The 15,338-nt window shown below is 44.9% G+C and overlaps 2 protein-coding genes across 16 annotated transcripts in view; both read left to right on the forward strand.

The window, feature by feature from the left end:
* The window catches only part of LRP4 (LDL receptor related protein 4), an 80,748-nt gene extending 78,691 nt beyond the window's left edge, over positions 1-2,057 (forward strand). Inside the window, exon 38 of one of the 3 annotated variants that reach the window (XM_041716605.2) lies at positions 790-1,350. In XM_041716605.2, the coding sequence (XP_041572539.2) occupies positions 790-1,125 (336 nt within the window). In that variant the 3' untranslated portion in view covers positions 1,126-1,350. Of the gene's footprint in view, positions 1-789 lie in introns of all 3 variants that reach the window. The other 2 variants (XM_041716606.2, XM_041716607.2) reach the window with 2 other exon arrangements.
* A 3,673-nt stretch (positions 2,058-5,730) lies between these two features.
* Positions 5,731-15,338, forward strand: part of CKAP5 (cytoskeleton associated protein 5) — a 54,024-nt gene continuing 44,416 nt past the window's right edge. For 6 of the 13 annotated variants that reach the window (XM_072929947.1, XM_012574101.5, XM_030274236.4 and 3 more), the window contains exon 1: positions 5,731-5,866. The gene's annotated coding sequence lies outside the window, so the exon portion shown is untranslated. Of the gene's footprint in view, positions 5,898-9,472; positions 9,613-15,338 lie in introns of those variants that run through there. The other 7 variants (XM_030274235.4, XM_030274237.4, XM_072929945.1 and 4 more) reach the window with 2 other exon arrangements.

Below are 15,338 nucleotides of genomic sequence, written 5' to 3' on the forward strand. Positions count from 1 at the left end.
CTCAACAGATTCCCCAAATCTTCAAGCCATTTTAGCCTTATCTATTAAGGAGAAGCCAGGATTATTTATCTGGGAATCTAAACCCTTTCTACTTTTTTCTTAATGCCGATGTTCCTTGATATACACAGATGTGTATTTCCCCACTGCCTCCACTTTCTCCTCAGGGATAGATCAGATGCTCCTTATTTTTCAGTGAGCCAAATTAGATTTCACTGTTTTAATCTCAGTGTGGTTCCTTTTGCGTCTGATCATTTTCGTTGTTTCCCTATAATCTCCTTCCCCTATGCTGCTGTGAGACTTGGACTCAACAGTGGTATTCCAGCTGTGCTTTGCTGAGAGGTGAATCTAGAATGACTCAGATGTAAAGATTTACAAACCTAGAATTGATCTCCTGCCTACTTTTACCAGAGGTTTTCTGTCTATTCCTACTTCCCATTTTGTTTGGTGGGGATATTTTCCTTTGTTTTTAGGCTCAGTGTTCTTACTCTCTTCTGTCAGGGAATATGTATAGTTGAATGAGAAGAGCAACCTCATCCTCATTCCGCTTCCATGACTGAAGAATCATGGAGTTTGGAATGAGAGCCCTTGCAGGGAGGACTCGTCTGGGGGTGGTAAGGAACTAAAGGAAGCTTAAAGTGGGTTCTGTCATTGTGTCAGTTAAAGCCAGTGGCTGTTTACATGGAGGTCCAGCTTTTTTGTCTGCTTCACTGTCTTCATTCCAGCTCTGCACTGCTCTTTGCCATATTTTTCCATAGATGTATTTTTTTCATTCATCTGTCTTCTCCCTAGACTGGTCCTGACCACAGCTACACTAAGGAGAAGATCAAGATTGTGGAGGGAATATGCCTTTTATCCAGTGATGATTCCGAATGGGATGACCTTAAGCAGATTCGGAGCTCCCGTGGAGGGATCCTCCGGGACCATGTCTGCATGAAGACGGATACGGTCTCTATCCAGGCCAGTTCTGGTTCACTGGATGACACTGAAACTGAGCAGCTGCTACAGGAAGAACAGTCTGAATGCAGCAGTGTTAACACAGCAGCAGCCACTCCTGAGCGGCGGGGCTCACTCCCAGACACAGGCTGGAAACACCAACGCAAACCCTCCACAGAGAGCGAGGTCTAAAGTACACGTGGCTTTGGAAACAGTTGCACCCTCCCTACCCTCTGCTCTGCACAAAAAAGACGGGACTCTGCCTTCCTGGCAAGGAAGGGCACAGAGATCAGCCTCTCTTATGAGGGGCCTGAGACTGGGACTGCCTTTCAGCATGGAGCTTCGGCAGCTGTGTTGTTGTGTTTGGAGAAGGAGGATGAGTGGGTTGGTTGAAACCCAGAGACCCTTTTGACTCATTTTCACTGTCTGTGGTTTATTTATATGTTCCCTTTTCCTGGAAGTTGCCACATTAACTTCTGCAGTGACTCGTCTGGCCTGAGTCTGGTTGGGAGTCTCTGTTCCCTGGCAACCTGCAAGTCCTGTGCCATCCAGCTCACGGTCAATGCCCATGAAGAGAGCAGAGCTGCCTCATTGCTGGCTCCTGGTCACAGAAGTACCCCATGTCATTCCAGCACTAGCAGCACTCTTTGAGGCTTTGTGTTGAGGGGTCTCTGACATGAGAGAGGTCTTGGTATAGATGGGATATTGCTTTGGGGCTCAAGAGGACACTGACACAGCATCAGGTCACCTTGTAAAGGCGTAAAGAGAATAACCATAGTTGCCAGGACTCACTTCATGAGAGCATCACTGCTTACTTTCATATCTGCAACTAAAAACTTTTAGGAATGCTCAGATTGGAGCACTGTGTCTGTTGCTGGCAGTGGACACTGCTCTTATTCTCCCCTTTCCTGTTAAAACATGTTTCTACTCTGGAAAAACAAGAGTCAGCAAATGCCCCTTTCAGAATTGTTCCCCGAGTACTGGAATCTGAGTGCTGAACTCGAGACAAGAAGAAATTAGTATTTTACTTAGCTCTATAGAGCTAATGGGGGGAAATGGATCTCAGCAAGACCTATATTTTACTCATCTTTGCATAACTGATATATAAAAAAAGAAAAAGAAAATTTGCTAGGTCCCCACTAGTCCCAATTCTGCAAGGTCCCAATTATTTTAGCCTTTAGGACCTTTGATTACCATAATAAGGGAAAAGAGAAAATTCCTAGGTCGAGTCTTTCCCAGGGGAATGCTCAGTGCTGACAGTTAGGAACTGCTTTATTACTAGGCTGAGCCCATTTGACCTAGAATGGGAGACAATAATCAGGGAGCTGCAAGGACCATTTTAAGTAGTTGTTTATCAGATAGAATTGCACTTTAAGTTCTTCTGTTACCACTAAATAGCTCTCCTTGCCAAATAATTTTTCCCATCAGCTGCATGAGCTTCAGTTGTTCTCTGGCCTCCAAGACTCTTACCCTTTAGGGAATGTCATTCTACCTGTGCAGCTAAAACCCAGCAACATTTGGAGCTGGGTCTTGCATGCTCCCAATGGCTAATGCTCCTAGTGCCACCTCTTCATACTCTCTTGTCATCTGTTTGTTCAAAAAGAAAAAAGATAAAATATTGCTTGACATTTCTTCAAAAACAAAATTTTTATTAACCCCTCAAATCATATGGTAAAATATTTACTATTAAGTCAGATCCTTGGAAGCAGAATTTCCCAGTGAAGAATTTCTCACTGCAAACTTTGTAACCTCTTTTATCACATGGAAAGAGGTCAAGTACATTCCCATCCACAGTGTAAAGAGAGCGAAACATGCACTGGGGTATGGTTTAGAGGTGGGGGAAGGGTACATCTCCCATGCAATATTTTTTTCAGCTGATTAAAAAGGAGAATCATCCTACTCTGCTCAAACCTTGTTTATATGCTAACAGGCCTGCTATCCCTGAAAAACACAGCAGTTTGCCTGTACTTTTCACAGCAGAGGTAGCTTTATAGACAGGGGAAGGTTGCAGCTTCGACCTGGCTAGGTGGCTTGAGACTCTGTCCCTAACTGCACCATTGGGCTGACTGGTGTATATTCCTGTGGAAAATGAACTGGAACGAAGGCTTGGGTTTCCCTGTGTTACTGTGGGACTCTTCCCTACTCCCAGAGGGATTTACTTTTATTTTTTTTTATTAGATTTTTATTTAATTATTTATTTGACTCCAGCCTTGGAAGCATTGATTTTGTTGGGCAGAGGCACTTTTGGGTTGAGGTGTGGACTTGACTGGGAACTGAGAAAGGAGTGCTTATCACTGACATGGGCCCTGCCCATCTAAGGCACTTCACGCAGGGACAACACCAGAGGGCTCAAGCATAAGCAGAAGAATCAATTTGAGCAGAAACCATGTGTAGGGGCAGGGGCATCAGGGCTGGGAGTAGGGAGACTGGGGAGGAAGGCTCTGACCTGTGGAAGAGCTGGGTTTTTTTGGGTTTTGGAATGGGTTGCCCTTTTTTTTTCCCAGTAGCTAATGTGACCATGCACCAAAATCCTGAGGTGGGACAGGGGTGAAGGGAAACATCTGCCCAGACCTGTCACTTAAGATTAAGTCAGCCTGTCAAAGTAATTGCTGTCCAAGTCACAAGTGTGGAAGGGAAAGGAAAAATAGTCAGTCTTTCCAACAGCTCATGGTGTTTGTGATCTCCACCTTGATCAATATTCTCTGCTGCTTCTTAGGAGACACCCTGTGCACTCCAGCCTAACAACCATTCATAACTGCTCTCTGCTCCCTTCCTCAAATGATTATGGTGAAAAGGAGCAATAAAATGTTACACAGCCTCCTCTACTAGTGAGGTGGGCAGAAATTTGTGTCTTTTTTCTAGAGACAGCTCCAGTGAGATGCTGCCTTGGGGATGCATCGTGGTACCCAGTCTGGGGAAGAGAAGACCCTCGTTGCACTTAGGATGTTAAGAATGTAGAAAGGCTACTGGAGGAAGATCTCTTGAGCACTGATTTACTGTGTAAAAAGCAAACCTCTTTCCTGTCTGTCCTGAGCTAACGACAGTGATTTCCATGTGTTCCTGTGTAATGGTTTTAACGTTACTCACTGGAGACATTGGATTTTCTGGAGTTATTTAACCACTGTGTTCAATATTTTAGGGGTTGATGATAATTTAATATAAATTTAGCTTTTCTTAACCACTCTGCCTGGCTTCTGGTTGTGAATCATGCATGTTATTTGGACTCTCCTCTGAATGAGGAACTCCTAAACCTATTCAGACAGAACCTCAACTTTGCTTCATTTCAGAGGAGCAAGAAGGTAGGAACACATTTAGGTTCTTAGAAGCGTGATTGAAGCACACACTGTACCCCTATGATTTTGAATCAAGGGCCCAAGATTCTTTGACACACATAATACCTCTCACTCTGCCCCACCTTGCTTTTTCCTCCCCCTCTTTAACATGGCAACAGCAGAAGGGGCTGTTCGTTTTGGCATGTACTAGAACTGTAGACATCTCAAGCCTCTGCTTCAAAGTTCTGAAGAGCTGTTTTTCTTTCTGTAGGGGGGTTTTGTTTAAGCTCCTGTTGCCTTTTTTTATAACCAAGAGTTTAAATAGTGTAAAAAGCTGAGTAATGAATGAAACATCACTAATAACTGACACTGCAGTACTAGTGACAATCTTGTAACACATTCTGTCTCTTTCTGATGAAAGAACTACCTAAAACATTTAAAACAACTGTATTTCTGCTCATTTCACTATTGAAGCACAGTGCAGAAGCCATTTCAGTCAGTTCATGAAAAAATTGCCTGACTTCCAAAAAAATGATGGTGCCCACATGGCCATGGTGGTGAGAAGGCAGTGTAAGATTAACTGCAGTTGTGTGCGTGGCATTCTGATGTCCCTTTGTCTTCTATTCTTATCACCCATAAATTTTTTTCCTTCGATTTTTAAGCTGAAGTGAAGAAACAGGAGAGAAAACACACTGTGCGCCAGAAAAGTTCACACACTAGGTCAGGGTGGAGAGGACACTGTGGGTCACCTGAGCCAACCTCCCTGATAAAGCAGGGTCACCCCACAGTACGCGGCACAGGATAGTGCCCAGACAAATCCTGTCATCTCCAGTGAGGAAGACTCCACAACTTCTCTGGGCCGTCTTGCGGTGCACGGTTACCCACACAGGAAGTAAGTTCCTCCTATTCATGTGGAATTTCCTGTGCATCACTTTTTGTCCTTTTCCTCTTGCTCTGTTGCTGGGCACCACCGAGCAGAGCCTGGCTCCATCCTGTCAGCCTCCCTTCAGATACTGACAGACATTGATGGGGTCCCCTCTCAGCCGTTTCTTGAGTTGCTGCTTTGCAAACTCACTGACCATAGGAAAGAGTAGGTCTGTTCCTCTGTAACAGGATCTTCCCCAAAGCCGAATCCATCAGCTCCGAGATGCTTTAGTCCATTGCCAGCGGGTCCCGCAGCGTGACCCGGCTGCCTTAGGACCTGCGCCTCTCGCCAGGTGCTGCTCCGGCCGCAGAGGGCCCGGCAGCCCCATACTGCTCCCTCCTTGGGGGCACGGCGGCGGCCGAGAGAGCGGACGGGCACGTCTCCGTAGTTCCGGAGCGGGGTGCGCCCGGGCCGGTGCCGCTGGAGGCCGCCCGCCACCGGCGCCGCTGCGCGCTCCCGCCCCGCCGCTGCGCGCTCCCGCCCCGCCGCTGCGCGCTCCCGCCCCGCCGCTGCGCGCTCCACCCCGCGGCCCCGCCGCCGTCTCGGGAGCGCGCGGAGAGCACGCGCTGCGGCTGCCGGATTCAAACGGGCCAATCAGAGGCGCGGGCGAGAGCGCAGGCGGGGCCGGCTGCGGCCAATGGGCGCGGCGGACACTGGGAGGTGCGGGCGGTGCTGGCGATTTCAAACCGCGCCGAGCAGCTGCCGGACCGTCACCGGCCCGACCCCCCGGGCCCAGGTGAGACCCCGCTGTCCTCCTCCCTTCCCCGGTGAGCTCGGGCCCTATCCCGTTCGCCGTCCGCGCCCGTGGGAGGGCGGCTAGGCCTTCCTCCGCCGCCAGGCCCGAGCCTCCCGGTCTCTCCGGGGGAGCGAGTGCAGGCGCAGTCCCAGTGGTGCGACATCTCCCCACGGGGATGGCCCGCGGGCTGCGGCGGCATCCGCCCGCAGAGCCCGGCGGCGTGAGGGTCGCGGCTGGTAGCGGCGAGAGGCCGCGGCCTGCACCGCGCCGCGGAGGTGCGGCTCGCTCAGGCCGCCCGGCAGCCGCGGGGCGATGGGGCCGGTGGGAGCCGCGGGCTCGGCGCCTCCGTCCGTTGGGGCCTGGGGCTGCTGGTGGCGCCTTCCGTGGGAGGCGGCTAGGACGGTGGGCCCGGGAGCCGTCGGGGGAACTGGGAGCCCCTTAAGGGAAATGCGGACCGGGCGCCGTCTGTCCCCTGAGGCTGCGTGCAGGATCGGTTCCCCCTCTAGAATGTCCTAAGGAAAACCTTCTCTGGGGTGATTGTAGTCCTAACACCAAAGGCGCGAGCTCGTCTCTTATTTCTGCAGCTCTGTTGTTGCGTGCGAGTGTTAAGATTGCCAGAGCCCCTCACCAGGAGATGCTCCTGTTGAATTCTCTCTAGTATATGCTGGCTAGAAGTGTGTGTCCCATGTTTCTGCACACACACCTTTCCCGCATTTCATTTCGTTTTGTTTCTGAAACAGACAGTGTTATGATTCTTCCGAAGACAGTAGTTCAGGTTGGTGTGCAGAGGGTTTTGCTCCTGAATCTGGTGCTCTGTCAGTGGCAGACCCGCACTTTTTGGGTCGGAAGACAAGAAGCTGAGGAATGGTACTTCTATGTGCCCTAAACAAACCGGGGTTCTGTTCTAAGAATAAAAATTTTTTAAAATAATATGTGCTACAGTTTTCTAACTGATTTGTGTTTGTTGTGTATAATATATCATTATTCTATGATTTTTACTTTTTGCTGATTTTAGTGTTTGATTTTTTGCTATTTCTGCTGAACTGCAGTGCAGTTCAAGTTGCCTTGTGCATGTGAGAAGGGCATGAGTAGTTGCTGGGATGTTGAGCTAGCAGCAATGGGAGCCCTTCCTAATGTGTTACATGTGTATCAAAGAAAGAGTTGCTATAGGCTTTCAGTTGAATCTATTAGTTTGAAACTGTAAAGCTGCTTAGTTCAGAATGCATGGAGTCTCGAATATTGGAGTATTCTAATGGTCTACTCACAAAAGTCTGTTGCTAAAACTTTGAGAAAGGTTCCCCTCAGGAAATGGAAGGATTGAGTGCAGATTGCCTGTATACTGTTGACCCTTTAGTGTCCAACATGAGATCAGTTGATTGTACAAAATTTAGAATTTGGTTTGGTCTTCTTGCCTCAGGCTTGGCCTTTCTTTGAACTTTGCTGTTTTGATAGCTTCCCCCCATATTGAACTTACAAATTCACTGTTTGGTTTTTTTTTCTATTTCAAGAATTGTGATAGGGCTAAGCCTTATAAGCAACATTGAGAGAGTGATATATGAAAGTAGAATCACTGGCAAATGGCCTTCAGGTACAACAGACTATTTCTGAACAAATGGTTGCAGATGTAGTGAAAGTAATTCTTAAAAGCACAAAGTTGGATACATTAACTAGGTGACCTGTTCTAGGAAAAATTATGTGATGACTTGACAAAAAGAAATTTGAATTTTAGAGGTATGGGAGTTATTCAGACTGCTTTATATCTGTATTGATGGACAGTTTCTCCCTTGGTATTGTAATATGAAAAAGGGAATGCATGGTGATGGAACATGATTCCTGGTTCTTGTACACATAGGACTTGTGTTTTGTCAGACTTAACTTTCATGCTGGCTCTTGTCCTTCCCCTTGTATGGGCCAGTTATGTAAGCTGTGCCTCTGCCTCTGAAAACTTGGTCTGCCACAGTGGGTCTGTGCTCTCATATCAGAGTCTGCTACAATGGGAATGTATTTAATAGTCAATGCAGAAAACCTGAATTTCAGTGTAATGTTATAAATTTCTTCACTCTGTGTGTTTGGTGATAAATTTACAAAGCAACTTAGCATGTTGTATGCTCCTTCAGTCAACCTTTTCCTTTTTTTTTGCTACCCGGTTGTCATCTGCAGCACTTCTGTTTGCCCCTTCTTATCACTTAAATACATCTTGAACAGTACATCCAATTAGAAACTGCTATGAATGTTTTGTGGAATGGGGATAGCTATCTTAATTATCTAATTTGGAGGATTTTGTTGTGTAGGATGTGTGACTGGAAGGACATTTGAGAGATGTAAATGCTTGCAAACCTTTAATTAAGGTTTTCAAAATCACGGTTAGTGTTCATCTGGTTCCCTTTTTCCCTGTTCCTACCTCTCCTTGTCCCACATACCAGCAGCTGTCCTTATATGGTTTATAAAAGAAATATATAAACTTGTATTGCTAATCTGTTTGTAAACTATTTAATGTAAATAGTTTGTCAAGTCTGCCGGAGTAGGATGGCATTAAAGCCATTTGCATCTGTAGCAGAGTGGTTGGTTCGAGACAACATAGTCCAAGACTAAAATGGTGTTGCTTTGCTGATGCTTTGTTGTAGACTGTTCTCAGTGGTTCCTGTTATATGGGTGGAGTTCTGAAGTGACATTAAAAAGCCTTGTACCCTTTTGTTTAAACTAAATATTGCCTTGCACTGGGCAGTGTTGCTCTGGCTGGTTTGAATAAAGAGTCTCTTGACCTGAGCACTTGTACATTGTCTGGGGTTCTCTATGACAGCTCGATTGCTGCAAATGTCAGATGTTGAAAAGCAGAAGTAGAGTGAGGTGGTAGGAAATGCAACTTGGACAATTATTCAGTGGGAAGCATGGCTGGTGCTGGTGGTGCCTGGAAGAGGCTTCTTTCTTCAGCTAGCTAAAAAGATGGCTGGAGAAATACAGCCTTTCATCACATGGCTTGATGCTCTTCTGAGGAGGAAGCAAGTGATACCCAGTTCCCACCATATCGGCTTCTTCGGTCGCTATTATCACTATAGAAAAGGCATCTCAAAATGTCAGACGATGGGCTGGAGAGATTGCTGATGCATCAGCTCCACCAGAGTGCTGTCATTACACATCTCGCAGCAGCATGAAATGCGGGGATGGTATGGTGCCAGGCTCTTCATTCGTATCTCCTTTGGAAGGCACTGTTTCTCCTTCCCCACGGCTGGCCTTGTTCCTACTGTCAGCTTTCAGAACCGCTCCCTGCTTCAATTAGGGATTGCTGGATGATTGGTGGCCTGTGATAATGTCTGCAGCATGCTCGGGTATGACCGCAGCTCCCTCTGTTAGAGCAGTAATTGTTCTGACGGGTAAGGGCGTTCTGGGTATGACTCATGAGGACAGCAGGCCTGGCGGGCCAAGCTGGTCACTGGTCGCCGGCCCGGCGGCCCCTTCTTTGCCGAGAGCGGCACCGCGGCCGCCGGCAGGGCCGGGCAGCGCCTGCTGCCGCTCGCCCGGCCCCGCGGCGGGAAGGGAGCGCGATGTGCCCGGGGCTGCTGCGGGGTCAGCGCGGTGGGGCCGCCCCTGCCCTGCCCTGCCCGCCTTTGTCTGGCCCCGGCGCGGGCCGGCTCCCGCCCAGGTGCGGCCGCGGCGCCCCGAGCCCCGCCCGCGGCGGGGAGGGGCTCGTCCCGGCCCGCCCGCGGTTCCCGCCCGCTGCTGCCGGGAGCCGGCCCGGAGCTGTCAGGGTGAGTGTCCGGCCAGGCCCGGCCGGGCCGCGGGCGGTGCGCGGCGGCGCTGGCAGGGCTGGCCCGGCACGGCACGGCCCGGCCGGGGGGCGGGGGCGGCGGGCACAGACAATGCCGGGCGGGCGGGCGGCCTGCTCGCTCTGCCCGGCCGCGGCCTGCGGCCAAACACCCGCGGAGTGGGAAACGTCGCCGGGCTGCGGGGACGCCCGTGGGGCTGCGGGCAGAAGTGGGAGGGGGTGTTCTTCTGGAAGGTGCTGGGGATGGCGGGGGCGCCGCTAGTTGCAGCGGGAAGCCGTGCTGGAGGGAGCTTCCCTTAGAGAAGGAGGGAGCTAGTGATGTCTCCGCGGGAGCTCTCCTTCATCAGCAGTTCAGGCCGTCCTTTTAAAGAAAATCACATGGGCCTTTTCATGCCTGAGCTTTGTAAAACCTCTTGAGGGGTGTGGGGCTTTGCAGCTTACAAGCACAGTCCCGCTGACATCTTTCACTCCTGACTGTCCACCCCTAGAATTATGTCAGTGCATGCCTGTGCACTTGCCCGTGTGTTGCCCTTTTCCCTTTTGCCCTTCTCGGCTCCCTAAGACTGGCTTCACTCCAGGCTTACACATGCAGTTACAAATTGCTTTTGGTTTTAGCTGTAACAGAAGGTCAGTTTATCTTGCATTGTCTCTCACTTTCAGATGAATGGAAAAAGACGCCCCTGGTTGCTTTCAGAGGCCATGTATTAGAATGTATTTTTCCAGAGAAATTAAGTATTTATATATTTTACCACTAGCTTGTCATTTGTGCTGTTAAAATTTCGCTGAGGTGACTTAGGACATACAAGTTAAAGCACCCAAGAGAGAATTTAATGCTGTTTGTTCTTGAATGCCATTTCATTGCTGCTGAAACAGTAGCTTCCCTTTAGCATGCATTTTTTCTTTTTGTTATTCTGAGGTCTTTCTATTTTTTCATCAAGAGTTTGTGTATCTTGCAACTTCATCTACCAATTGAAAATGCCAGCCTTGAAAATTCTATGAAATTTTTATTGCCTACTGTGTTATGATTGAGTCTTAACATTTTCTCAGAGCTACTTTATTTGTGGCTAATGGGAAGGTTTGGCTGGCAAAAAAAAAAAAACCAAAAAAAAAACCCAAAAAAAACCGTGTTGGGCTAACCTTCTAAGAAAGTGAAACTTTGTAATTTCAGAGCCAAAGAGCAAATGTGACCCAAAACTGCCATTAAACAAATAAACAAACAAATAATTCTTTTTGCTAGGAAAACTGTGGCTGCACTAACAGAGCTCTATCTGCCAAGAAGTATAGTTTTATCTGAAATGTGACATCCGACTATATACACTCCAAATTTGTGCCCTACTGTATAGGAACATTTCAAATGGATTTTTCCTTTTATAAAGACCTGACTTGATTTCTCTGAACTTATTAGTGAGTAATGCTTTTGAGAACCTTTCAAAATACGAAAATATTTTATGATGTTCTTGTGCAATAGTAATATTCAATAGGTGAAAGTGAGTAGGGAGAAGTAGGCAATCAGTATCAATAAACAGCTGCTTTTGTTTAGCATAAAATGGCTTCCTAATTTGCCATTGTACATCTTCTGTAGAAAATGGTCTAGAAGCTGACACTTCACAATAAAATATAGTGATAGGTGATAAATGTATGCTTCAAAAGAAATCACATTTTAGAATGTTAATGATGTAAAGTCTTTTCCTTAGCAGTGCCCCATACTATAAGCTATGATGTTAATGCAATTCAGCTCTCCAAATTGTAGCAGGAGAAGCATTTATTTAGAAGTTGAGTAAGAGCTGTTCAGAGTACTGCATGGTGAATCCAAACTTTGATGTTTTCATACTTTCTCACAATCTTTTAATGTGTTGATACATTTGTTTCCCAAACTTACATATATTCATTTGGGAATTCTCACTTTTATGTTTGAAATTCTTGCATTTGTGCTGCCTTGTAAATGCTTTCCACTCTTGCTCTCCTTTACATGATCTCCCTTCAAAAGATCCTGTTCTTTCGTTGATGGTCTTCATTTTCTCACTGTTCCATAATATAAAGCTGCCCTGCCAAGAACTGTCAGGAAAGATTTGTTATTCATCTCCACTTCTGATTTCTTGGGTGACTTGCTTTTGGAAATGTTGCATTGACCACTTTTATGACAAATGTATCTCACAAAACTTACTCTGGCAGTTCAGTTGCTTCAAAAGTCTTGTTTTCTGGATTTTACCAAAATTAATGTTGTTCCTGAAAGGCTTAATTCTGTTTGTTCCAAGTTGTAGCAGCAGAAAAAAAATCTATGTAGGTCAAACACTTCATTGCTGCAAATTCACTAGTAATAACGGAATTTAGCTGTTTCCATGTAATGAGGCCACTTGCTATTTGTTTTTGAGAAGTAATGACTTGAGGTTTACATGTCTTTGCAAAGAAGCTTTTAAGAAAAACCTTTTTGTCAGATGTGGGATATTCTATGATCACACAGAACCCAGTGACTTAATTGAAAAGAGAAACAATCGTCTTTTATTCTGGTAAATGCAAGATGTAGACAGTACAAAATCTTGGCATTAGGACAGACATGAGCAGTGATGAAGCTAGAAAGACTGGATGTTGAAGAAGGAGCTTTCCCTCTGTGACCATGGAATACTTTCTGAGAAATTCTGTTCTAAAGGGATTTTGTAAATTACTGGAGGGAGTATAATTTTGTCACTATTTTTAGATGGCAGATTCAGTGCAGAAGGTAACTTAACCCATTTTGTAATTGAAATATTGATTGTAGATGTTAATGACTAAAAATAGTGGGGGAACTCAGTTGACCAGACTGAAAAAAAAAAGGTGAAATACTGTTTAATGGTCATTCAATTCCTTTCTCTATGTCTCTTATTATATTTGATTCTCCCCAAGTTAAGTACATTGCGATGTGGGAAGGGAAATTCCAGGTGTTGTAGTGTATCACTATTGTACAAGCAAGAGGTTGTACTTTGTGGCAGTGAACTGTTGTATATGTGTAAGGATAAAAATAATTGTAAATCAGTATCAGTCTGGTTGATAATGGACGAGCATTTTTAATAGAGTTGCTATTGACTTCAGGGTTTGAACTGAATTGAGGTTTGTAGTACTTGATTGAGGGCTACAGTAAGACTTCTTTCCTTGGCAGAACAGATCTCTGGAGAGAAATAAATGCTTCTTTTTATTGTTAAAGTAGGAAGTTCATGCTTTTGTCAGTTTTCTAAAAAAAAACTTTGTAGATGTCTAGTACAGGTGCCAAAATTTTATTCTGGTGTTTCTGTTGCTGGTATGTGTATTCATGCTTTCTTCCCCCTTTTGTATTTTTTTGTTCAGAATAACTATTATACTTGTATTGGTTCCTTATGTGTACTTCAGCAAAAAAGTATAAAGAGACAATAGCTTGAATTGGTTCCAAGTTTCTGATTAAGAATGAGGGCTACCTAATTTTCTATAATGCTCATTCTGCTTGTTCTTTGCATGGGAGTATGTGACTTTGGGAAGAGACCACTGCATCTATTTATCTTGCCTGCATCCATACTGAGGAAGTATGCCATTATTTCTATATTGGTGCATTCAAATGAAGATATTCCTAATGCCAGCTCAGTTTATACTGTCAGAGCTGTCTTTGCTGATGGCACTTGGCTGCACAACTAATGTGAGGGATAGGGAATTTTACTGCTGGAAACTGTTCGCTGTAGGGCATGCCTGCATCCATTGCTAGGTGGGCTGTTTGGAAAGCTTTTCATGTGAATTCAGTCTCGTTTTTTGCTTTTGGAGAGAAGTCCTTGCCTTCATAGGGTTAGATAAGTTTTACCCCCCACTTCAGTATTTGCTATGAGCATCGTGCTTTTGGGTGCAGGGTGGTGCTTTTTGTGTTGTTTCAGTGTGTGTGCATTTGGTTTCTGGTTTTTTGTGGGTTTGGTGTGTTTTTTTGGTTGGCTTTTTTAATAGGTAAAATACATTGAGTTTGAATCAGGAGTTTGTTGATTTCTATTTTATTATGAACTCTCTCAGTAGACTGAAGGAGGGATAAGAGAACAAATGAGAGGCTGGGGTAGAGAAAATTTTAGCAGGAGTTAAAGCAGATGAAAGCAGATCCATTGCAAAAGATTGATGGGGTTTGGATGCAGTAACTCACTTGCCCTTTTGACCTTGTATGATCGTTTGGGATTGGTATGGCCTTTGAGTTCTCATTGTAAATTTTAATTTGGAGTACCTTTTTTTGTCAGTTCCTGACATGGAGGAATACTGTGACCAGAGGATTTGTTTTGGTTTTTAGTAAGTTGAACATTAAAAAAGATAGTGAAACAGAATTAACAGTTCGGTAGAATGGGTTTTAGGTAGCCTCACTTCTGCGTAATTTGCTTCTTACAAAATAAGTAGATCCTTTCATTCTCAGCAGTTAACAGTTCTTTGGTCCTCCCCGAAAAAAAAGTGCTTATTTAGAAGCACGCTTGGTACCACTGTGCTGATGTCAAGAAAAAATATCCATATTGTTGTTTTTTGATGAGAAGGGGAAACTATAATAACACTTGCATACACTTGTTCATGTATGTAGTCAGCTTGTGTTCTAACATTGACTCTTGTTTTACTGCCATTGGACAAATTAATAGTTTATGCAATTATAGTGAGAACAGTATTAACATCCATTTAAAATGTTGTAATTTAAATTTAAAATCCATTTTAATATTGTAAATATTTAAGGCTAGCTTACTGTAGTTTGCTGTGGGGCTGTGTGTATCAGTGACAGGTAGGGGTTTTGGAGTTCTTTGTGTTTCTTAATGGTTTTTCTTTTTTAATTATGAGGAGGTTGGGTTGTTACTTAAGTATCTTCTAATTTATCCAGGAAGGAATTAAAAAGATTGTTTTTACTGTATGCTGTAGCTAGCCTAATTTTGCTATCAGGTTAGCTTTATATGTTAGTGTTGTGTGGCTGACAGAAGGTTTTGAAGTACTTGCTTATATTAGTTTATGTGACTGAAAATGTACCACTAATTCAAGGGATTAATTTTCCACAGACAACCTATGAGTGAATTAGGTGAAATACTCAGTAGGCCAAAAGCTGAATTTCTCTTCAGAGCATTCTGCTAGTGTTGTGTACTTACATGCCTGTAGTGATCAATTTTTGTGTATGTCTGGGTTATAGAGCTTTTGGCTTGGTCTGTGAATTCAGACTGGTGTGTTGAATGTGTTACTCCCTCTCTGGTTTGATTTTGTGCTTATAAATAACACTGGAAGCCTTTTCTACTGCTGCTGCTATTTTAATATTGCTGACCTCTCTGCATCAGTCTGGGTCTCTAATTATTTTCTGAGCAGTCAGATTAGTTGTACAATAAGTCTGAGATGGGCATTGAGCCTAAGATCTCGTCTGTCATACCCTTATAGTCAGTGTTCTTATTTTAATCTAAAGGAAAGGGAGAAGGGGGAAACCACTAAAACTTGAATGACTAAGGATTTAAACCCTATAGGTAGCAAGATAATTGATCTCTTGTTGACAGTTGCTGACACTGGCTACATTAAAATTAGGGCAAAAATGGGTTTTGTTCTTCTTGGTAACTCTTCATTTCAGTTGTGCTGTTTGTAAAGTTGTTAAAATGACTGTCCTTACACTTGCATCTGATTATTTTTTGACACTGATTCATGGCACCTGTTGCTAAAAGTACCTGTCAGTAAGTGCCAGTTTTTAGTGTTGATGGCAGCTCATTTTGGTTTAGTGCCTTAGCT

This window comes from Taeniopygia guttata, chromosome 5 (assembly GCF_048771995.1).
Source record: "Taeniopygia guttata chromosome 5, bTaeGut7.mat, whole genome shotgun sequence".
Taxonomy (NCBI): Eukaryota; Metazoa; Chordata; class Aves; order Passeriformes; family Estrildidae; genus Taeniopygia; species Taeniopygia guttata.